The sequence below is a fragment of the Lissotriton vulgaris genome, chromosome 12, assembly GCF_964263255.1.
Source record: "Lissotriton vulgaris chromosome 12, aLisVul1.2, whole genome shotgun sequence".
NCBI lineage: Eukaryota > Metazoa > Chordata > Amphibia > Caudata > Salamandridae > Lissotriton > Lissotriton vulgaris.
This window is the reverse complement of record NC_141700.1, coordinates 768,196,997-768,220,627: the sequence shown is the minus strand read 5'-3', so window position 1 is coordinate 768,220,627 and position 23,631 is coordinate 768,196,997. Positions and strand designations below refer to the sequence as shown.

The window sequence follows — 23,631 nt, the reverse complement described above, 5'->3', positions numbered from 1 at the left end:
ATAACCAAACACAAATACACGAGGAGAACATTTTACAACACTTAGTGAAATTCGAACAGACTCACCTGCATGTGAAAACTCACAGCTAGCTACATGAAAAAACAGAGACATACTGACAGGCACACCAACGCACAAGAACAAAGGCACAAATATTAACAAACTCACAGACCTAATAAGAACATCCAGAAAATAAGGAGGCAGACACACAGATGCATAACAGGAGATTACATTATTTCATAGGTAGAAGGCTGCGACACACATACAAACAGACAGGCATGCAGAAATTCAGAAACAGAGTGACACACAAGCATGCAGCCTTACTGTACTTTAATCTGTTTATTTTCAGGATGCTCGATGATGGTACCGAGGAGGACAGGCCCACCGGAGGGACCTTCCTTAACCCAGTCGCTCTCACCCCTGAATTACTTGCCGAGAGGTAAATATAGGCGAGATAAATGGATGGTGTTGGGAAAGCTGCTTAACATTCCCTGACCCTCGTGGACTGTAAAATAAGGTCAGAAATGTACTTCTGTGGCTAATTTGTACATTTTTCAAAAGAAAATGTGTTTGTGAGATAACACATATAAAGCAGAGCTCTGTACTCCAGAGACTTCCGCAGCATCAACAAACACCATCTGATTTGTACGTTTGGAGTATATTTATGACTATTTTATAAATCTCATAGTGGATACCAGGTGCACTCGTGGGAAGTTGCTTGATGAAAAATCTTCCTATTGTGCTGGAAATATTTTTGGAATTATGTTCCTCCCCGGTGAAGTAATTTCCACATTTCCACAATTTGCACAAGTAACCTGTTTACTTGTATGACATTTTGCTATTGCATTGTAAACATAAATTATATTTTTCTCTACCTGTACACTATCTTTCACAGAAGTGAAACCCCTTGATGTCTGCGTGACAAGTTTTGGGGGTGTTCTCTTCACATTACCACCTTCCACTACAAATGTACTTCTCAGGGTGTTCTGTCACATGTCAGCACCGTATACAAATGTACTCCTACCCTCACTCCTCCCCTTGACCCTGGTGAAAGTCACCTGTTTGTAAGTCCGACTGCCTAGTTACAGCCTTGGACTTTGGCACTGGCTCATTCATCTTGGTGAATGTTTGTTGTGAACTTCAGGCTCCCTCGCTGCTCTCTGTAATTGGCGTCTTTGTTTTGCAGGCTAGCTGCCCTGGACGGTATCAGCCCTAAAGCTCTGCAGGCCGTGGAGGGGCGCAGCAGATCACGCCTACAGGACACGGGTTCTAAAAGAGGTACTGAGGGTCTATTAGAGAAAATCTACAAAAGGAGGGACAAAGGGCAGATAAAGGTTCAGCACACAAGCACCTAATGATACATGTATACAAAGAGGTGTGCTGTTCCTATTGAAGGACGCAACGTCAGAAGTGTCTGATGAATCAAGTCAGGGGTCCATTAGAGAAGATATGACCATGGCCCTGACACTGCACCATAAAAGCCCAGCAGACTGAAAGCCCATCGAACAGGTTCCCTGCAGGTACCAACCCATCCTGAAGCACCAACCCGCTCCTGAGGAAACTTACTTACTCTTAGCAACACCTGAGGTCATCTGCTTGTGCTCTCCCACACTCAAGAACCTCCACAGGCACTCATCTCTTCATGAGATCACTGTACCCATAGGTCCTCAATCGGGGAGAGGAGTTGACCTAGCGGCTAGGGCGGTAGATCTCCAATCTGGGGAACTGGGTTCAAGTCTCAGCAACGACAATGAACATCCTGTGATTCTGGGCAAATCACTTAATCTCCACGGGCCTAAAAAAAATAAATAATGTCTCTTCATGTAACGCAACTGGTGCTACGTAAAGCACTCTGATACCCGATACCTTTGGTTCAAGTTTGCGCTATATAAAACTCTGTCAAAAAAAAAGGTATCTGCCTGCTCTTCAGGCTCTGTTCTGAGGTCACTCGGCCCTTCCTTAGGTCCTCTAAAGCAGCTCACCTCCTCTTGAGGCTACAGCTTTCCACGGTCTCTACTGAGATCCACCCTCACAAGTAGCAAATCCTTGTGAGGTCACCCACCCCAACCTGGGGTCATCTGAATGTGCTCACCTACTGCTGAAATTTCTGTGACCTTGAGTCCTTTACATGTACCCACAAGCTCATCAGGGTCCCTAAGAGTTTCAGCCCCTCCTGAGGACACCCACTCTCACTTGAGGCCCTTAACAGATTGTCACGTCCTCCTGAGGTTAGTGTCCCCCTGGGTATCCACTTACTTCTCAGGGTCCCTAAAGGGGCCTTAGTTTATCTGCACTTTTTCGCCTGCTGCTGAGGTCACCCCCAGGTTCCCTATAACTCCCTACCTGTTACTGTTAAGGTCACCCACCCCTCCTGAGTTTTCTTACATCTGCTAACTCCATCTGAAGTCTACTACAGGTGCTTATTCCTCCTAGGAATAAGCTCCTGTGGTTTCCTACAGATGCCCATCCTTACCACGGTCTCCTTCATGCACCACTAAAATCTCCTACAGGTTTCCAACCCTCCTGGGGTCTTCTACAGATTCCAAACCAATCTAGGGACTTGCAAGGAACAGCGTTTCTGGTATTTTCAAATGTCATGCCTCCCTAGATAGCCCTTTTTGGCATCCTCCCAATGCTAAGGCCTTCCACCTTCCCAGGCACCCCAGAGAGCTACCAGTGCTAAACCCATGATGCTTTATTTAAGTGCCCAAGCCCTCTTTCCTATCCTACAGTGCATATGATTGCTGCCAAGCCCCTTAGAAAGTCTCTTGCAGATTCCCCTTTTGATTGGTTTCCAACATGTGCCCATTTGCTCCAGATGTTTTCTAGACGTGACCTACTGCGACTGATGTGTCCCCACAGGTACCCTTGAGTACTGGAATTTCTTTGGTGCACAAACTCCTTTGATATATATGTATGTGTGTATGTACATGATATTTCCATAACACAAACCCACCCAAAAGGCAGTGTAGCGCTGTACAAGGTCACAGTAGTGTTCTCTCTAGAGGTTTCCAGTAGTTGCCCATTAAGAAAATGGATATTTACTCTCATGCATTTTTCAACTAGAGAAATATGATTTCCACCCGTCTTGACATATAATCTAGAGAACCCATTGCCAGTGATGTTCTTTCTTAGCCTCTTCCTATGGGACCATTATGCCTCAGTGCTTGCCTCCATAATCAAGAGTCAAAAGGCAAGAGCACTGGATATGAATTGTAGTTGCCTCTTTTGCTGGCTTCATTTCTGCAATGTGGCCAACCCGACCCTTACCCTCTTCCCAAGAGTTGTCCAGCGATAGGAGACTCCCTGGGCTACTACCCTACGATACCTCACTCAAGAAAAGCAGATGGTCACCTGAAACCCACACAAAACTCCGAAGTCATATCCTCTCAGCACTCCAGTTCTGAGTTACCGTGTCCGAGCCATACTTTGCTACAGGACAGGAAGAAATATCAGAAGGGATAAGGAAAGAATTGCCTTTAGCACTTGCCAGCTACATACCCAAACCGAACCTTCTTGGAAGAAGTGAGGAGTCCTGCACTAACAAACCTAGGGCCAGGCGTACAACCGTTTTTTGCGGTCACAAAGGGGTTTTAGGCCCGTTTGCGACCACAAAAAACGGGTGCCCAATGTACTAACCCTATTTTGCGAGTTGCTAATCAATTAGCAACTGTCAAAATAGGGTTTGCGACTCTCTATTAGGAAGGGGCGTGCCAAGGGCATCTCTTCCTAATAGTGAGTTCAGAACCCAGAACACATGAAGTTTACCACCCTTCTCAGAAGGGTGGTAAGGCACTCGCAAACAGGAAGGGGTCCCCAAGGGACCCCTTCCTCTTAGGGAATGCATGCACAGATATTTTTTAAGAACAGGCAGTGGTCACAGGGACAACTACCTGCCTTTAAAAAATGAAACTGAAAAGTTTCATTTTTATTTTTTAAATTCATCCTGTTTTTCTTTAAGGAAAAGGTGCTGAATTTTTTTTTAAAAACTGCTTTATTGGCAAAATAGTCCCAGAAATGGTGGTCTGCTGACCCCAGCAGGCCACCATCTCTGGGAGTGCTAGCCATTCCCAATGGGGGGTTTTCAGGTGCTAACCTTTAACCATGTTCCTGATGCTCACATGAGCCCTCTTACAGGTGTCTCTTACACCACAGGTGTGCCTCATCCACAGGTGACTCTCACCTTAGGATTTCTTCTAGAAATACGCCTAAGCTTCAAAGGTCTCTTACAGGTGATAAATATGAATCACATTCCTGATGCTTCCATGAGCCCTCCTACTGGTGTCTCTCACAACACAGGTGCGCCTCAGCCATGGACGACTCTTACCTTATTATCCCTTCTAGAGGTACGCCTAAGCTTCAGCGGTCTCTAAAAGGTGCTAACCATTAATCATGTTCCACATGCTTCCATGAGCCCTCCTACAGGTGTCTCTCACGGATCACTGAAATAATATCGACGGACATAATATCGAGTTGCCAAAATATCGTGGACAAAATATCGACAGTCAAAATATCGAGTTTGTATCTACAAACAGGTAAGTACAAAAATATCGAGTACAAAATATCGTTAACAAAAATATAGATGTAAAAAATATCGACTTTATTAAAAACAGTGTTAAATTAAATTAATATTAAATTTTTATTACTAAAATATACTTAAAACGACTTAAATTAAATTATAATAATTAAATAATAAATGAAAATAATAAAAATAATTTTTTTAAATCTTATTTGTTGACCCTGAACCCTAAAAATACCCCTTTACCCAAAAACCCAAAACTGACCCTGAACCCTAAAAATACCCCTTTACCCAAAAACCCAAAACTGACCCTGAACCCTAAAAATACCCCTTTACCCATGAACTGAAAACTGACCCTGAACCCTAAAAATACCCCTTTACCCAAAAACTGAAAACTGACCCTGAACCCTAAAAATGCCCCTTTACCCAAAAACTGAAAACTGACCCTGAACCCTAAAAATGCCCCTTTACCCATGAACTGAAAACTGACCCTGAACCCTAAAAATACCCCTTTACCCATGAACTGAAAACTGACCCTGAACCCTAAAAATACCCCTTTACCCATGAACTGAAAACTGACCCTGAACCCTAAAAATACCCCTTTACCCATGAACTGAAAACTGACCCTGAACCCTAAAAATGCTCCTTTACCCTAAATTTATCAATATTATTTAATTAGCAATTAATTATTAATTAACAATAACAATAAAGTAAATATATTAGAACATTAGCTGTAATTATTTTAATAATTAATATTATTTTTTCAAAATTAATTACTTAAAAATTACACAAAATTATATATATTAAAAATGTACTCTAATTAATGTAATTAACTAATTACAATTAATTAATTAACAATTATTTACTAATACAAAATATGTTCAAAATTATATTAATTAATTAACTAATTAATATTAATTAATTATCAATTAATTATTAATTAAAAATATTAACAAACATATATTAATTAATTAATTATTATTAAATTACTTCCCACCCTATTCCCCTATAAACCCACAACCCGCTACAGAATTACATTACGCAATTATTATAAAAACAAAATTCATGTAATAAAATATTTTATAACATTAATACACACTATTCACACATATTATTACATAAAAATACACTATAAAATATTATATATTATTAAAAAATCGATATTTTTGCTATCTATATTTTATACAGTCGATATTACTTCACTTACCTGAAAAACGATATTTTTGTAGTCGATATTATGTCCAGTCGATATTTTGTCCAGTCTATATTAAAAACTCGATATTATGTCCAGTCGATATTTTGGAGTCGATATTTTGTCTCTATACCGTCTCTCACACCACAGGTGCTCCTCAGCCACAGGTGACACTCACCTTAGGATCCATTCTAGAGGTACGTCTAAGCTTCAGAGGCCTCCTACAGGCGCTACCCATGAACCATGTTCCTGATGTTTCCATGAGCCCTCCAACAGGTGTCTCTCACACCACAGGTGCGCCCCAGCCACGAGCGACTTTCACCTTAAGATCCATTCTTGAGGTACGCCTAAGCTTCAGAGGTCTCTTACTGATGCTAACCATGAACCCTGTTCCTGATGTTTCAATGAGCCCTCCCAACAGGTGTTTCTCACACCATACGCCTGCCTCACCCACGATGACTCTCACCTTAGGATCCTTTCTAGATGTACGTCTAAGCTTCAGAAGTCTCTTAGCGCTGCTAACCATATTCCTGATGCTACCATGAGCCCTCTTACAGGTGTCTCTCACACAACAGGTGTGCCTCAGACACGGGTGACTCTCACCTTAGGATCCCTTCTAGAGATACTCCTAAGCTTCGAGGGCTCTTACAGGTGCTAACCATGAACCAGTTTCTGATGCTTCTATGAGCCCTCCAACCGGTGTTTCTCACACCACATGTATGCCCCAGCCACAGGCGACTCTCATCTTAGGATCCCTACTAGAGGAATGCCTAAGCTTTAGAGGTCTCTTAAAGGTGCTAACCTTTAACAATGTTCCTGATGCTCTCATGAGCCCGCCTGCAGGTGTCTCTCTCACCACAGGTGTGCCTCAGCCACGGCGACTCTTATCTTACTATCCCTTCTAGAGGTATGCCTAAGCTTCAGAGGTCTCTAATATTTGCAAACCATAAACCATGTTCCTGATGCTTCCATTAACCCTCCAACTGGTGTCTCTCACACCACAGGTGTGCCTCAGCCACAGGTGACTCTCGCCTTAAGAACCCTTGTAGAGGTATGCCTAGGCGGTGAACAACCTTTACAACAAAACTTTTACAACGGACTACCATTACAACGCAACCATTACAACGTAAACCATTACAACGCATTGCGCTGGGGGGCGCTCTAGGATAGTGTAACGACTGGATTCTCAGAACAGGCAGCTCACCAACCGTGGCTGACCCAATCATCACGTAACGACACTCTTCTCAGGCCACTATTTACATTTAGGATACTCACCTGAGAAAGTGAAAAGAAGCTATTTACATGCCTGTATAATCAAACATACCACTAACACCTAATGGATTCCATATCTTATCCTATACTTACCTCATTTTATATTCTTTAACGTCTCCCGACGATATTTTCTATATTTATAGTCCCGTAAGACTGTTTCTATCTTTATAGTCCCGTAAGACTGTATCTTTAACGTCACCAGACGATCTCTTTAACGTCCACCGACGATCTCTTTAACGTCACCCGACGATCTCTTCAACGTCACCCGACGATCTCTTTAACGTCACCCGACGATCTCTTTAACGTCACCCGACGATCTACACTAATAGGGATAACTAATAGGGATACACCTTCGAGAGTTATTTCCCAAATGAAGTTCACACTCTCCCCCAATCAACAGTTACCTTTGCAGAAGGGCATATCCCATCCTTCTGTATGTCAGCACCTGGTTAAAAGGAAAGGTTAATCTCATTCATGAAGACAACATTCAAAGATATTGATCATTAAATCTTTATTCTATAATCAAACATGAAAGAATGAGCAAAAGGCAAATGAATTAAGTTAGTCACTACCTATAACCTAAAAGGGGAATAAAGATGAATAGTTAAATGCATTCTACACTAAGCTCAGAACGCCTCACCTTAGACGTGTGTCTTTCCATCTCAGCAGCAGAGCTGATCCCTCTCTCTCTCGTTCTCTTCTATGCGCTTGGGACTCTGCTCTCCCTCTATGGCTCACGATTACACGTCTGCACCGCTATGCCTCGTCTACGCTGCCATGGTTCCAGAACACTCGAACCCTCTTCTGGTCTTGGTCTCTGCCACTCCTGTATGATGTCACTACAGGACCTTCAATCACTCTCCTTCTTCACTTCAGGATTTCGATTAGCTGATGGTATCAATCTCTATGCACCAGCCTTCAGACCAACTTCTTCGGTCTTCTCCACACGTTGCTCTCTCTCTCTACTCTACCCGCTCCTTGATAATATAGAGCTCACTTTCTCTATGGAAAATTCCGGCATTAGGCCGACTCCGACCGAATTCCTGTACCAGTCTCCGGCTCCCTCCACCTTCCGCAGTGGCCACCTGCGTATTGCATTCAGAGCCAGGAAGACAAACACATTCCTTCGATAAGGGCCAGTCTTGACCGGTTCCTCTCTAGCGAACAACAGGATGAATTCTAAACATTACCTTTACCCTGCAAGCGCCTCGACTGTCCGAGGCAGAGATACAAAATGGCTTCTCTCTAGCTTTCGGGCCTGTAGGCCCGAGAAAACAGAAGAAGACACTAAACCCTGTCAAAGCACATAGTTAAGCCCTACAAATGAATGCAAATGCAATTAGGACTGAAATGGTAGTAAATTATAGTCATCACAAGTCTAAAAATAGACTAAAATTACCCTGTTGCTACAGATAGGGAATAAGTTTAATTTACTATCCAACACCTTCCCTAGTGTCCACGGGGACTGGAGTTGGAATAGTAAATTAAACTTTTCACTATCCAGCACCTCAAAGCGCTATGCGTTGTAAAGGTTTGCGATGTAAAAACCGCGTTGTAAAGGCATGCGTGGTAAAAGTATGCGTTGTAACGGCATACATCCGCTAGGCAATCGGAGGTCTGTTACAGGTGCTACCCATGAACCATGTTCCTGACGATTCCAATCAGCCCTCTTACAGGTGTCTTTCACACCACAGGTGTCCATCACCCACGGGGACTCTCACCTTAGGATCCCTTCTAGAGCTACACATACGCTTCAGAGGTCTCTTATAGGTGCTAATATTTAACCATGTTCTTGATGCTTACATGAGCCCTTCTACAGGTGGCTCTCACACACAGGTGTGCCTCAGCCATGGCTGACTCTCACCTTAGTGTCCCTTCTAGAGGTACGCCTAAGCTTCAGAGGTCTCTTATAGGTGCCAACCATGAACCACATTCCTGATGCTTTCATGAGCCCTCCTACGAGTGTCTCTCACACCACAGGTGCGCCTCGGTCATTGACGACTCTTGCCTTAGGATCCCTTCTAGAGATACGCCTAAGCTTCAGCGGTCTCTAACAGGTGCTAAGCATGATCCATCATCCTGATGCTTCCATGAGCCCTCCAACAAGTGTCTGTCACCCCACAGGTGCTCCTCAGCCACAGGTGACACTCACCTTAGGATCCCTTCTAGAGGTTCGCCTAAGCTTCAGAGGTCTCTACAGGTGCTAACTTTAACCATAATCTTGATGCTTCCGTGAGCCCTCCTACGAGTGCCTCTCACACCATATGCATGCGTCACCCACGGGTGACTCTCACCTTAGTATCCCTTCTAGAGGTATGCCTAAACGTCAGAGGTCTGTTACAACTGCTAACCTTTAACCATGTTACTGATTCTTCCATGAGCCCTCCTACAGGTGTCTCTCACACTATAGGTTTGCCTTGCCCACGGGCGACTCTTACCGTAGGATCCTTCAATTGCTAACCATGAACCAGATCCTGATGCTTCTATGAGCCCTTTCAACAAAAAAAGGGGGGAGATATAGGAGAAGGCTTGGTTTATGCTCCTTATAGACACATATTCCAACCAAATCGAAAACCAGTCCAGGACAAAGTGAATGAAATATAACAAATCTCCAATGAGATAGTTTACTAGGAAAAAAACTTCTTTCTTAGAGACCCCTCACCCACCAGGGTTCCCCCTTGGAGGTATTCTTCGTCATTGGAGTTCATCCTAATCGTCTACGGATTGAGGCGTACTACGACCAGGCGGTTACGTGGGAGCACTTATGGATGGAGTCAATGATAAAGACAACGTTGATGAAAGTGAGTGGGAGAATGGGTGCTAGTGAGTTAAGAATTCCTGACTAGTAGGATGTTTTATTTATTCCCGCCTCTAGCCGGTATGGTTAAAATCAGGGGTTGTGGCTGAAGGGGTGGACTTTTAATGAGTCCGTTCTCTTCAGAGATATTTGGTCAACATTTATCGAGCCATTCCCTTAATAGTTCTTCTTTAGGACCTATAGGAACAATTATTCAATTGCTACCAGTCCACACAGTACTCTAATCAGGACACAAAAGTTAGCATGCCATGAGCATACTCCTATTAATACATATGGTAACACTTTGTCAGTCCGTATCTGAAATGAAAAGAAGTTTAATTAAGACACCAAGAGGCCAGCCACTGCTGATAAACCCCCCACATGTAATGTGCATGAGAAACCCGATTTAAACCCTTTGGTGATAGTGCTCAACGCAACTGCACAGTCGTCATCACTTCATACGTGAAAAAACTCCTTCCATCGTACCTCTTATTTAGTGAATGTTAAAGAAGTCTCAACCGAGTGGTGAGTTGTATTCAAACAGAAGACAAAACACACAAAACATAAATTTACATACATTTAAGACGCCCTACTGGTCCGTCATGGTCTTTCCAGGGGCCTGTAGTCAAACCCTATGAGGAGAAAGGAGATAGCTAAATATCTAGCGCTTCGTTAAGGGGCTGGTGCGTGTGGAGAGGGCAATGAGAAGTGTCTAATAAATCCTTCCACTCGAGGCTCACCAGTAAAGAGCCTTATCCTGCTGTCCTAGTCACTTACTTCGTCAAGGCCATCCTCGGCCTGTTTGCCTAATTCAATTCCCTGGAGACGCATATTACCAGTGTGCTTCTCTGGTTCCTTTTTATACAGGACAGCCTCACGGTAATTTCCGCACATGTGACAAAGTCCTTGAAGACTAGACCGCTCTCTCTGTTAAAGTAGATGCCACCTAGCCTTGGTAAATATGGGGGCCATCTTGGACAAGTCCGTTTGAGATCAAACACTGTAAAGAGAGACACCTCTTGATACTTAATTAGTGTAAAATGGGGACACCGATTGAAAAATACTACACTTATTCGAGAAACCTATTTACACAGGAATGTAAGAAAATTATGATACATACATGCAGGGCAGGTGAATTTCTGTCGAAGAACATTTTAAACCTGCGATTCTCTCGCACGTATTAGTCAATTCCTTGGGGAGGATTGTCCAGCTGTGTTCTAAATGGCACTTGCCCAAGGTCACTTGAAGTAGTCGTGTAAGTGCGACTACATCAAGTGGTAATAAATAGACCAGTACTTTTTTCTTTTTTCGGGGTGCAGTTCTTAAGGTGCTTTGTATAGGGGAGATCAATATGTGATTCTTTCTGCTATAAGATGGACTCCTCCAGTTGAATAAAGTACAGGAGTATGTCAGTGTTACTTGCTGCCAAACGGGCCACCATGGTGGCAGGGCACCAGAGTACCTCGTTCAAAAATGTTAGAGATAGACTCTCCAAGGGATATTATCATTAAGACTGTTGGTGTCTGTCTTAAGTTTAAAAATCCATCTCTGCTCTTTTTCCAGGAGTCGTTGTTCTCTGTTGTCTGTGTTCCTTATATGCTCCAGGACCACCCATTTCAAATCACGAGTTGTGTGTTTCAGTTCCAGGAAATGGGATGACATCTTGATTGGGGTGTGTTGGCATCGAAAATTACTCCAGTGTTCGCATATTCTAGTGCTTATTTTTCGAGTGGTCATGACCACATAATGTAAATTGCAGGGGCAGGTGATCAGGTAGACCACCCCTGCAGTGTTGCAGTTCGTGAGGGGCCTAAGTTTCCATTTCATTTCATTGTTAAACAGTACTGCTATTGAGTTCTTGGTGAGATGGCAGACACTGCAATTCCCGCAAGGATAATGGCCCATAGGTGATGTCCCAAAAACCAATGGATTTATTTGCCTTGTGTTAGTCAAACGGGGACGGGTGTGCACTGGCATATCCTTCAGGATTTTTCCTGTCTTCTGAGAAAACATGAGTTTCCGTATGTTTAAACTGCCTCTATTCAGAATCCACCAGTGTTTCCGTATGACTTTGGAGACATGGTCTGAAGCTATGTTTTATGCTGTAATGCAAATGGGTCTCATTTCCTCTTGCTTCTCTGGTGGAGGACGTGGTCCAGGGAGACTGTCCCTATGGTTGTTTAAGGCGCGTTTATTTGCTCTAAACACTATTCGCCTTGGATAGTATCTTACTAACAGTTTCTTTGATATTTTGTCGGCCTGTGTCCAGTAATCATTGAGGTCCGTGCAGTTTCTCCTGAGTCTTAAAATTGCCCAAACAGTAGATTTTCTATTAGGTGTCTTGGTGGAAACTGTCATAGAGTAGTAGGCAGTTCTTTGCTGTTGGTATTTCGCGGGTATTGGTTTTTAGGATCCCTTCGTCTGTGATGATGTTCAGATCCAAAAACACTAATTCTGTCCTACTCATGGTGTTAGTGAACTTCAGGAAAGCGTTTTGTGCATTAAAGCCATGTTATTAACGCTCCAGCTGTGAACTCATCGCCCTCCCAAATCACCAAGATGTTGTCGATGTATCTTTTCCATGTTTTTATATGGCTTAGGAAGGGATTGGTGTTGTTTAGGATTTTGTGTGTCTCCAAATGGTGCACATATAACCGATGAAGGCTAGGCGGCATCTACTTTAACAGAACGGTCTAGTCTTCCACGGACTAAGTCACGTGTGCGGAAATGACCGCGAGGCTGTCCTGTGTGTAAAGGAAACGGAGACGCACATCGGTAAGATGCGGGCTCCAGCGAATTGAATTAGTCGAACAGGCCAAGGACGGCCTTGACGATGTAAGTGACTAGACAACAAACAGATACCCATGCACACTCCAAGATAAAAAAGAAGTAAAGTCGGTGTAGACTTGCTGAACGTAGGGGAGTCAAAGGCATGGAAAAACAAAAATGCAATAGTTATATTTATGAAACAAAATAGGCGTTGATCTGAAGTGTCTTTAATGTTCAGACACGGAAAGTACCAGCCGACACGTGTTTCGTCGCATGCGGCACAGTCTGCCTACGACTCTTCAGGGCTGTACAAGATAGAATAGAAGTTGAAAGGTCGCTCTGTCGGTGATAATTCCAACCCAATAGGGCTCTGGACCGGATAAAATTGTCTGTTCGCTAGGAGTGTTTCTAGCACGAATTGTCCTTATTAGGTAAATGGTTAAACTGTAATGGCGGTATACTTCAGGTCTCGTGGTCAACTAGTGTTCAAAACGCATATGGTGTGTTCTTGCTCAGAGAATTCCCGTCGGTATAATGGGAATGGAATGAATTTCAAGGCGAGGGTGCGTGTTCTTAGACGGGTGCGTCAGCGAAGAACATCCTCTCGTGTGTGAACCACGTAACCTTACGCGGTCCACACACGAGAGGATGTTCTTCGCAGTCCTCGTGTTTGCCGCAGCGGGGTGGCAAACACGGGGACTGCCACGGGCGGCCAAAGTGCTTGCTACGCCACTGGCCCTACTACAATCAATCAATCAGTAAGTCTTGTAAAGCGCAGCTTGTCACCCCTGTGGGTCTCCTCAGTCGGCGGTTGTTGGCGGTCGAAAAGCCAAGTCTTGAGCTGCTTCCTGAAATCTTTCAGAGATGGGGAGGTATGCCGGTGGCGGGGGAGGTCGTTCCAGGACTTGGCGCGAGTTAGACATGTGTGGGGGATGTGGGCCAAGGCTAGGATAGAGGATCGGAGCTCTCTGGTTGGTTGGTGGAATGTCAGGACTCTGTTGAAGTAGGCAGGTCCAGACTTCTGGGGGACTTTGTAGGCGAGCGTGAGTAGCTTGAAGATGCATCTTTCCTGGACGTGCAGCCAGCGGAGAGGACTGAGGTGAGGAGTGACACTGGTTCTTTTGGGAGATCTGGGATGAGGCTAGCTGCTGAGTTCTGGAAGGCCCGGAGGTGATTCAAGAGCTGTTTGGTGGTTCCGACATTGAGTGCGTTGCCGTACTTAAATTGTCTGGTGATGAAGGCCTGGATGACTGTCTTCCTGGATGAGACATTGATCCATCGGAAAATCTTGCGGAGGGTGTGGAAGCAGACAGAGGAGATGATGTTGATATGCTGCTTCATGGTAGTATGGATGTTCAGGATGATGCTGAGGTTGCGTGCTTGGTAAGTGGGGGTGGGTGAAGGGCCTAGTGCTGGAGGCCACCATGTGTTGTCCCATGGAGAAGTCTTGTTCCCAATGATGATGACCTCTGTCTTGTCCGAGTTGAGTTTGAAGCAGTTGGTCTTTATCCAGGTGGCTATGTGGGTCATGGGGTTTTGGAAGTTGGCTCTTGGGGTGTCGGCATCTTCTTTTATTTTTTTTAAACCTTTATTGATAAACTTGCACATCAAGTTACAATGTACATAGGCTAGGATTCAGCAAACAAATGATGGACGGAATGCTGAAAATGCAAACTTTCTCCCCCAGTCAAAAGATCTGGGTGAAATCCATTGTTCTTTTGCCCACTACACCACCTCAGTTTGGACCCAGCCATATGCAAACCAGTCTTGACCCTATGCCCCATGCCAACAGTCCAGACCGAACTGCCAGGCCAGGTCCTCCCTGGAATGGAAACAATCATCCTGGACCAGTTTCAGGGTATGTCACCCTTCTTCAGCCAGGCTAGCTTTAATCCAGTGGCACAGTGAGCAAGGGACCCGCGTCTGGGTATACCTATCCCACTTAAGGGGAAAAGTGTTACAGCAAACAAATGATGGACGGAATGCTGACAATGCAAACATTCTCCCCCTGTCAAAAGATCTGGGTTAAATCCATTGTTCTTCTGCCCACTACGCCACCCCAGTTTGGACCCAGTCATATGCAAATCAGTCTTGACCCTGTGCCCCATGGGAACAGACCAGACCGAACTGCCAGGCCAGGTCCTCCCACACTCAAAGAGGAATAGGAACAATTGTACATAAGCAGCTCATAACAGTACCTGGAGCGAAGTGACAGGAAATTAAGTGAAAAGGGCATAAAGGATCGCCCTGGGGAAGAAAAGCCGCAGGGAGCAAGCAGACCGCACGGAGGGGGAGGCCGCACTCTACAAACCATCACCGGAAGCTGCCACGGGTAGAGTGGCAGTGGGTGGCGCCGGAGAGGCTGCAGGGGCTGAAGCGCTCTGGCGCATTAGGTAAGGGACGAGGGGACCCCAGATGTCAAACGGTGGAAAGCTGCCGGTCATCAAAGCCCAGAATTCGGACAGAAGCGTATTTGACAATGTGCAGCATCCTCAAGCCAAGCGCTGATCTTGGGCACAGGTCTCCATCCCCAATGCCCCCTGCGCCATGCGTAAACAAGCAGCATAGCAGTGAGCCGGCGGTAGGCGTACAGGCAATATTTCACAAAGCCCAAAAGACAACGCAGCGAGTCTGGCGTGAAAGGTGTAGAGGTGATCTCAGTAATGGCGGTGCACACATTGCGCCAATATGCAGAGACCTTTGGGCACAGCCAGGCGAGATGGGAGAAGTCAGCAGCGGGGGCAGAGCATCAGAGACATCTATTGCCCGGAGTGAGGCCCATTTTGTGCAGCTGGGCAGGGGAACAATACAGTCTATGCAGATATTTAAAATGTATGAGGCGCAGGCGGTAGTTAGGGGACAGACGTTTGGACTGCTTGCAACACTACAACCAGACCTCCTGCTAGAGATCGATGCCTAGGTCCTCACTCCAAGTAGCGCGGGCGCGGTCAGCGGAATTCTAGGATGCCGTCAGCGTGAGGGCATAAAGTCTAGAGACCAGTTTGCGTAGGGAGGCGGATGTGTATGTGAAGTTGAGGGCAGCCAACGGAGGAGGGGGCTGAGGAAACGCAGGGTGCATCTCCCTGCAGGACACTCTAAGTTGGTAATACAGCAGAGTGTCCATTGGGCCAGACTCGGCTGGAAGGGAAAAAAAGCTGTGGGCTGAGTAGAGGTCCGATTACGTGGACAGCCCCAGGCACGTCATGCGTTCGACCATCCCAGCAGTTTGCAAAGGGGGGAATACCGGATTGTGTGCGATGGGCATGGCATTGGCGGAGAGTACCTCTGGAGGCCGTCCCAGGCCCAGCTCAGGGTCTCCATGGTGTCAATCTCACCACGCGGGGGGTTTGCAGGGGCAAAGATAGCAGTCTGGAGCAGAGGGGGCTGCAAGATCAGCTTCCACCACCACGTGAGGCTGAAAAGGCGCCGGATGCAGCCAGAAGTGGAGGAAGCTGGCTTGGGTGAAAGGGCATATAATTTGAAATCTGGGGCGCCCAGTCCGTTACACGATGAGGGAAGCATGAGGATATTGTTACTGAATCTAGGCTGACGCCCAGCCCAGACGAGAGAAATAATAAGGGAGCAAAGTTTACAAGAAAAAAGAGCCGTGAGGGGGATGGGGATGTTCAAAAACAAATAAAGAAACTTCGGGAGCACCCCAATCTTGACGATGGCTATATACCCCGCTAGGGACAAGGGCAGGCGCCGCCAGAGGTGGATCTTAGTTTCCAACCAGTCCACCGTCCGGCCGAAATTCGCCCTCCAGAGTTCGTCCACGTCCCTGCTGAGCCACATGCCCAGATATCTAGTGGGCCCGACGCCCATACAAGTGGATAATCTGGAGTGAAGGGAACAGTGGCGTCCGTCAGGGGGAAGAGAATAGACTTACCCCAGTTGACCTGGATTCCAGACAAACCCCCTAAGCGCACCATCTCGCGGACCATGGGGCCAAGGTTTTCTTGGGGGTTGCGGACATAGAGTGTGACGTCATCCGCATACATGGAGACGACCAAGGCAAGAGCCGCAAAGCCGAGACCCCTGTGGGTGTGATGCTGCCGGAGCCTTGCGGTGAGGGGCTCCATGGCTACATCGAAGAGCATGGGTGAGAGTGGACACCCTTGCCTCATGCCCTTAGCACGGGGATAGGCTCCATGATCTGACCGTTAATCCGAAGGCGAGCTGTAGGGGAGAATAAAGAAGTTGGATCTTGCGCAGAAACACTGGGCTGAAGCCTGAGCGAGGGACACGGTAGAGGAGGAAGGGCCACTCAAGAGTATCAAAAGCTTTAGTAGCATCCAGGAGGACAGCCAAAGCCGGAAGTGCGGGGTTGATTTGATGGAGAACGCCATATATAGTCTAAAGATTATGCGACGTGGCACGGGCGGGGATGAAACCAGACTGGTCTGGGCGAGCTATCAGGGGCATGAGCTGAAGAAGGCAGGAGGCCAACAACTTGGCAAAAATCTTATTCTCGGTGTTGATGAGAGACAGAGGATGATAAGAGTCCCAGAGCTCGGGGGACTTATCCGGCTTCAAGAGAAGCGTTAACAGGGCCTCGCAAAGCAAAGGAGGGAAGTGGCCGCATTCAAAGGAGTCGTTGTACATGATGGCAAGGTGCAGTACTAGAAGGGGCGCAAAGGCTTTGTAAAAGTACGCAGGTAAACCGTCGTAGCCCGGATCCTTATCACCGGGCATACCATTAATTGCTGCCAGGATCTTCTCCTTGGAGAAGGGTTCGTCAAAGTACTCCCAGTGGCTGTGGCCCAGCCGGAGGCGCTCCAGAGTGTCGAAGTATTAGTCAAGGATGTCTCACGAGGGCGCAGCCTCAGCGGTGTAGAGTTGAGAACAGATGGCGTTGAATCTAGCCATCACCTCCCTGGTCGTTCTGTCTGGGCCACGATCCCGGAGCGCTGTGATATAAGAGGCTGATTCAGAAAAGGGGGTGGTGATGAACAGAGTGTCTGAATTAAGCAGACCACTCTTACCCAGTCCAAAGATCAGGGCTTGATCCATCACCGTTTTTTAGCTCACTGCACCATCCCAGCTCAGAACCTGGCTACATGCAAATTAGTCTGTCCCTGGCCCAGTGCATCATGGGAACAGGGCAGACCAGACTACCAAGCCAATTCTTATACTGGGAAGGAAACAAGCTTCCGGGGACCGGTTTCTGGCATTTCAGCCGTCTTCGGCCCGGCTTGCTTGAATCCTGATGGTGCAATGAGCAAGGGACTCACATCTGAGTATACCCTTCCACGCTTATGGTGGACAAAATGATTCAGAAAAGGGGGTGGTGATGAACAGAGTGTCTGAATTAAGCAGACCACTCTTACCCAGTCCAAAGATCAGGGCTTGATCCATCACCGTTTTTTAGCTCACTGCACCATCCCAGCTCAGAACCTGGCTACATGCAAATTAGTCTGTCCCTGGCCCAGTGCATCATGGGAACAGGGCAGACCAGACTACCAAGCCAATTCTTATACTGGGAAGGAAACAAGCTTCCGGGGACCGGTTTCTGGCATTTCAGCCGTCTTCGGCCCGGCTTGCTTGAATCCTGATGGTGCAATGAGCAAGGGACTCACATCTGAGTATACCCTTCCACGCTTATGGTGGACAAAATGATTCAGAAAAGGGGGTGGTGATGAACAGAGTGTCTGAATTAAGCAGACCACTCTTACCCAGTCCAAAGATCAGGGCTTGATCCATCAACGTTTTTTAGCTCACTGCACAATCCCAGCTCAGAACCTGGCTACATGCAAATTAGTCTGTCCCTGGCCCAGTGCATCATGGGAACAGGGCAGACCAGACTACCAAGCCAATTCTTATACTGGGAAGGAAACAATTTCCTTCTTCGGCCCGGCTTGCTTGAATCCTGATGGTGCAATGAGCAAAATGAGCAAGGGACTCACATCTGAGTATACCCTTCCACGCTTATGGTGGACAAAATGATTCCACCCCTTTTTCTGAATCGTTTTTGGCCACTATAGGTGTGGCAGGGTATACTCAGACATGAGTCCCTTGCTCACTGCACCACCAGGATTCCAGCAAGCCGGGCCGACGACGGCTGAAATGCCAGAAACCGGTCCCCGGAAGCTTGTCTCCTTTCCGGTGAAGAATTGGCTTGGTAGTTTGGTCTGCCCTGTTCCCATGAGGCACTGGGTCAGACTAATTTGCATATAGCCAGGTTCTGAACTGGGGTGATGCAGTGAGCTAAATAACGTTGATGGATTCAGCCCTGATCTCTTGACTGGGTAAGAGTGGTCTGCTTAATTCAGACACTCTGTTCATCACCACCCCTTTTTCTGAATCGTTTTTGGCCACTATAGGTGTGGCAGGGTATACTCAGACATGAGTCCCTTGCTCACTGCACCACCAGGATTCAAGCAAGCCGGGCCGACGACGGCTGAAATGCCAGAAACCGGTCCCCGGAAGCTTGTCTCCTTTCCGGTGAAGAATTGGCTTGGTAGTTTGGTCTGCCCTGTTCCCATGAGGCACTGGGTCAGACTAATTTGCATATAGCCAGGTTCTGAACTGGGGTGATGCAGTGAGCTAAATAACGGTGATGGACTCAGCCCTGATCTCTTGACTGGGTAAGAGTGGTCTGCTTAAGTCAGACACTCTGTTCATCACCACCCCTTTTTCTGAATCGTGATATAAGAGGCAGCATGAGGCTGTCGTAGGAGATAAGCTAGAGTCTTGCCGGGGCGATCCCCCTCACCAAAGCGGCGCGCCCTCGCCTCCCTACCCAGAAAGGAAAGTTCCCTATTGGCCTCATCATTAAATTCAGAGAGTTTACCCCTGAGCTGCGCAAGGATGTCGGGGTTAGGTCTAAGAGAATGCAGAGTCAGGAACCTGGATTTCTCTCTCCAGTCGTTCAAGAATACTCCAAATAGAGCGCAGTACGCCAGCCTGCTTAGAGATGCATTCGCCCCAAATCACCACCTTAAAACCTTCCCAAAGTGTGGAAGGGGAGTCGACAAAGCCGGTGTTAAAGTCGAAATAGTTCACAATTGAGGTTTGGATCTCGTCACAGAACACCGAGTCCCGGAGCGCATTAGAGGGCAGCTGCCAGGCAAACATGCACAGCGGGGAGTGCGGGTGGAGCAAACTAAGGCAGACGGGTGCATGGTCAGAAAAGGTACACGCCACATGCTCTACGGAGGTGACCCACGCAATGGCATCCTGAGTGGTGATCCAGAGGTCCAGGCAGGACCAGCAACCCAGAGAGCCCGTAGGGCAAGTGCCTTCGCGCCCCCCGAGTGGGTGTGCCTCCACACATCAAGTAGTGAGTTGTCGGTTAGTATGGAATGAAGGAGAGAGATGGCGCATGGGTGCAGAGTGGGGCCCAGAGCAATCAAGGGTGGTTGAAGGTGTAATGTTGAAATCGCCCCTTCAAAGCAGCGCGGCAGGGCTCAGGGAAGAGATGTGTTGCCAAATCTTCCCAAAGAATTCAGGGTCATCGGAGTTGGGACCGTATATCGCTGTGAGGATCAGGGGTTGGGCCAAGAGAGTGCCGGGCAGAATGACAAAGCGCTCCCAGGGTCCGCAGTGACCTGCGATGTATACCAGGGAAGCCCTTTGCGCTATAGGATGGAAACCCAGCGAGAGTAGCAAGAGTAGAAGGAGGTGTGAGTTTCGCCCCAATATCTAGAGAGAAGCCTGGAGGAAGTAGCGGGCAGCAGGTGGGTCTCCTGAAAGAAACAGATGTCAACCTTGTGTCGGATGAGGTGGGTAGGTACTAGTGGGCCTTTCGATGGTCACTTAGACCGCGGACGTTCCACATCCAGAGTGTGGTGTCCGTCATATCGCTGTGCCAGGAAAGTGAATGGCGGATGAGGACAGATGCAAAAGGGAGCCAGATATGGTCGGGAAGGGATATGCAGTGCAGAAGGCAATGTAGCAAATGACATGTCACAGAAAAAACCATGAAACAGTGTAGTAACTGGAGTCACCAGTTCCCCGGGGGTAGCCTGGCATGAGCAGGTAGGCACCCGAAAGCTTAGGTGTTAAGTGACTACACAGCTCACGCATCCACTGAGACAATAAACGCACACGCTATGACTGAGACAACACCAGTGAGTTTGATTAAAACAATCAAATAATTTTATCTAGAGCAGAGTCAGGGTAATCAAAAATCACAGTTTCTCTATTTCATCGAAGCATTTCATCAGAGGGGAGTAAAGGGAGCAGTTCAATATATAATTTAACACGTCGCAATAAACATTTCATTAAAGGATTAGCATTTCATCACTTCACAATAAACCAGGGTAAAACATTTCATTAGGCCTTAAATACCAAGGCACCCTGCGAAGGTAAGCCTCTCATTAGGCGTGGACCACCAGCTCATCAGGCAAGGATGAGCATGTCATGTTGCAAGAGTCCGCGTCTCATCAGGTAAGAAACCTGTTCAGTAGGCAAATCAATTAACTTCTCACCAAGCAAGGGTGAACATTTCATTAAACTCCTTAGCAGGAATAAACTGGTCATTGGATAGGAAAACAGTTAATTTCCCGGCAATAAGCCTTTCTTATGAACTCAGGCATAACCCTGTCCTCAGGCAGGGGAAGAACATCTCATTAGATAGGAATGAAAACTGTTCATCGGGTAAAGATGTACTTTTCACCAGGTGAGAATAAGAACATTTCCTTAGGGTAAAACCAACACATACCTGAGGCAGTACTGGACATTAGACCAGCCCCATCAATCAGGGAAGGACATGTCAGCCCTCCAGAGTAACCATTTCCTCTAACCAGGGTAGCCTATAAATATGTAAAATAAATTCAAGAGAGGTAAACCATTCCTAAGAGAACTTTGAGCCGTTCTACTTTCCTAGGGTGCACCCGATAGTGCCTTGGGCAGGAGTAAGCAAAACATGTGGCCCAGGTAACATTTCTTTGTGCAAAGATAAGCATCCCAGTGGGTAAAAGAATGACCATCCCCTTATGTACGGCAAACATTTCATTAGAGATCTGTAGGCATTACTTCAACAGGTTATGAAGCGAGGATACCCCTTTCATTACGCATCTGTAGACCCTTCTTCATGGGAGCCCAGGCAAGGAACTCAGTGAAGGGGAACTCAACTGATATTTGCAATAACCAGGCCACAAATACAGTTACCTCAATAACCTCTGCAGCACCACTCTTTTGGAAATTACTCAACATTCCATTAGGTAGAAGTTATTCTGGTGCATGAAACCTACATTAGCATTTACCACAATAACACTTTGTAGGGAGTAGACAACATCTCCTCATGAGAGAACAGGAATCTCATTAGGTAGGAATACCCTTTCATTAAATGTAGAACAGCTAGTTAGCAGAGGTAAAACCTTTCAGTAGGGAAGGACAACCATTTCATTAGCCACCTGTAGGCATTCAGGGGAGGCAGCACTAAACAGGAGCCTAAACATTTCATTCAAGGTAAAAAATTCAATTAGCTGGAGTGAACCGCTTCATTAGCCAGGTTAAGCCATGCATAAGGCTAAGAGTAGAACATTTCCTTACGCCAGGATAAAACATTTCATTGAACGTAGGTAGAGCATTTCATTTCATTAAACATATAAACTTGGCTCAAGCATATAAAACATTTCCTGGTAACACCCTTCTTTTAGAGGTTACTCAGGAATAACCACTCCCCTAGTCCGGGGTTGACTCCTCTAATGGGGCAGTCCGTCACTCCTTCCTGAGGGCTCTCACCCAGTCCCAGTTCAGAAGGGGCCTTCTGAAAATAATTAGGGCCAACGGGGCCCAGTTACCAGTTTTTCACGGGGAGGGGCAGCCGCGGGGCTCCCACTTGGCTCTTCGGGGGGCCCGCTCTTCCTCTTGGCCTCCCGCCCGCCTCCCCGGGGAGTTACCTTAATTTTCGGCCCCTACGGGCCCTTGCGGTACTTTCTGGTGGGAGGGGCGGGCTCTGGCCCTCAGGTAGGCCTCTCGCGCTCTGGGGGTTCTTCCTCGGCCCCTTCGGCGGTTCGGGTTGCTGGGGGAGGGCTCTTTAAGAGCCCTCCAATGTATTGTGGGCCAGTCGGGGGAGGCCCGCGCTACTCCGGCGCTCTTCCCGGGGCCCCCCTTCAGCCCGACGATGCTCCGGTCTTCCGGGGTCTCTTTCGTTGTCCCAGGCCAGGGACCAATCAGCGGGCTTCTGTGTGGGGGCTTGCCGCGGCCGCCAAAGGCAGCGCGGCCTGTGGGGCGTCCCAGCTCTTCTCCCTGTGATTGCAGCCAAGGCGGGGGTGCGGCCAGTGACACGGCCAAGCGCCCCCGTCAAGTGGTGAGGGAGGTGGTGGCGTCGGGCCTATCGCGGCCTTCCTTGAAGCACGCGGCGGCTTCCCCCAAGGCTCTGAGGCCGCCGCGACTTCTCCGTACACTTGGGCCAAGCTGCGCCGGTGACTGGGGCCTTGGCGCACCGGAGGACAGCGCCTCGCCTTAACTCTTCTTCTGGGCCGGGCACGGCCCACGGCAACACGGCGGCGGTGGTCCTCTCCTGGCGTAGGGGGTCACCGGGGCAAATGACGGCAGTGACGGCGCCTCCCCAGGGCAGCGCCGGTGAGCCTCCGGGCTGCGGCGGTAAGTGGGACTAGTCAGCGTCTCCAGAGAGGTAGCTCTGCGGGGCACAGGCACAGCGCCAGGCGGCGCACCAGCCGTTGGGGGGATCACAGCGCTTGAGGCAGTCAGCACGGACAGCGCTTCGTGGGCAGGCTTGGTACCGGGAGTCACAGTCCTTCTCGGGGGCAATTCCCCTAAATAAGGGAGCAGTCCCAGCAGTTCAGGGCTAGCGCTAGGAGGGGTGAGCGCTCACCGGTAGCTTAAGTCAATTCAGGTTTAGGCTTATTAACAGTCCAGGCAAGGCAGGACAGCAGGAGGTATGATGCAGGACAGCTCAGGGGCCCAGGTCAAGACGAAGGGGGCAGAAAGAGCACAGCCCAATACCTGGTTGATCCCCAGTAGTCCTGGTTAGCGCAGTTAGATTTCTTCTTGACGCTTGATGGTTTTAGCGGCCTTGTGGATAGTTCCTTGTTTCTTGAAGGGGGGTTGAGTTGAGGGCTGCTGACAGGATTTCTCAGCAGGTCACTATCAGGTGGTCCCTGGGTTCCCCTC

The 23,631-nt window shown here is 47.5% G+C and overlaps 1 protein-coding gene across 1 annotated transcript in view; it reads left to right on the top strand.

Annotated features, from left to right (window-relative positions):
* The window catches only part of LOC147678645 (uncharacterized), a 432,022-nt gene that overhangs the window by 63,357 nt on the left and 345,034 nt on the right, over window positions 1-23,631 (top strand). The window contains exons 3-4 of the mRNA XM_086946616.1: window positions 347-436; window positions 1,184-1,275. Coding sequence (XP_086802742.1) covers window positions 347-436; window positions 1,184-1,275 — 182 coding nt within the window. The remainder of the gene's footprint in view (window positions 1-346; window positions 437-1,183; window positions 1,276-23,631) is intronic.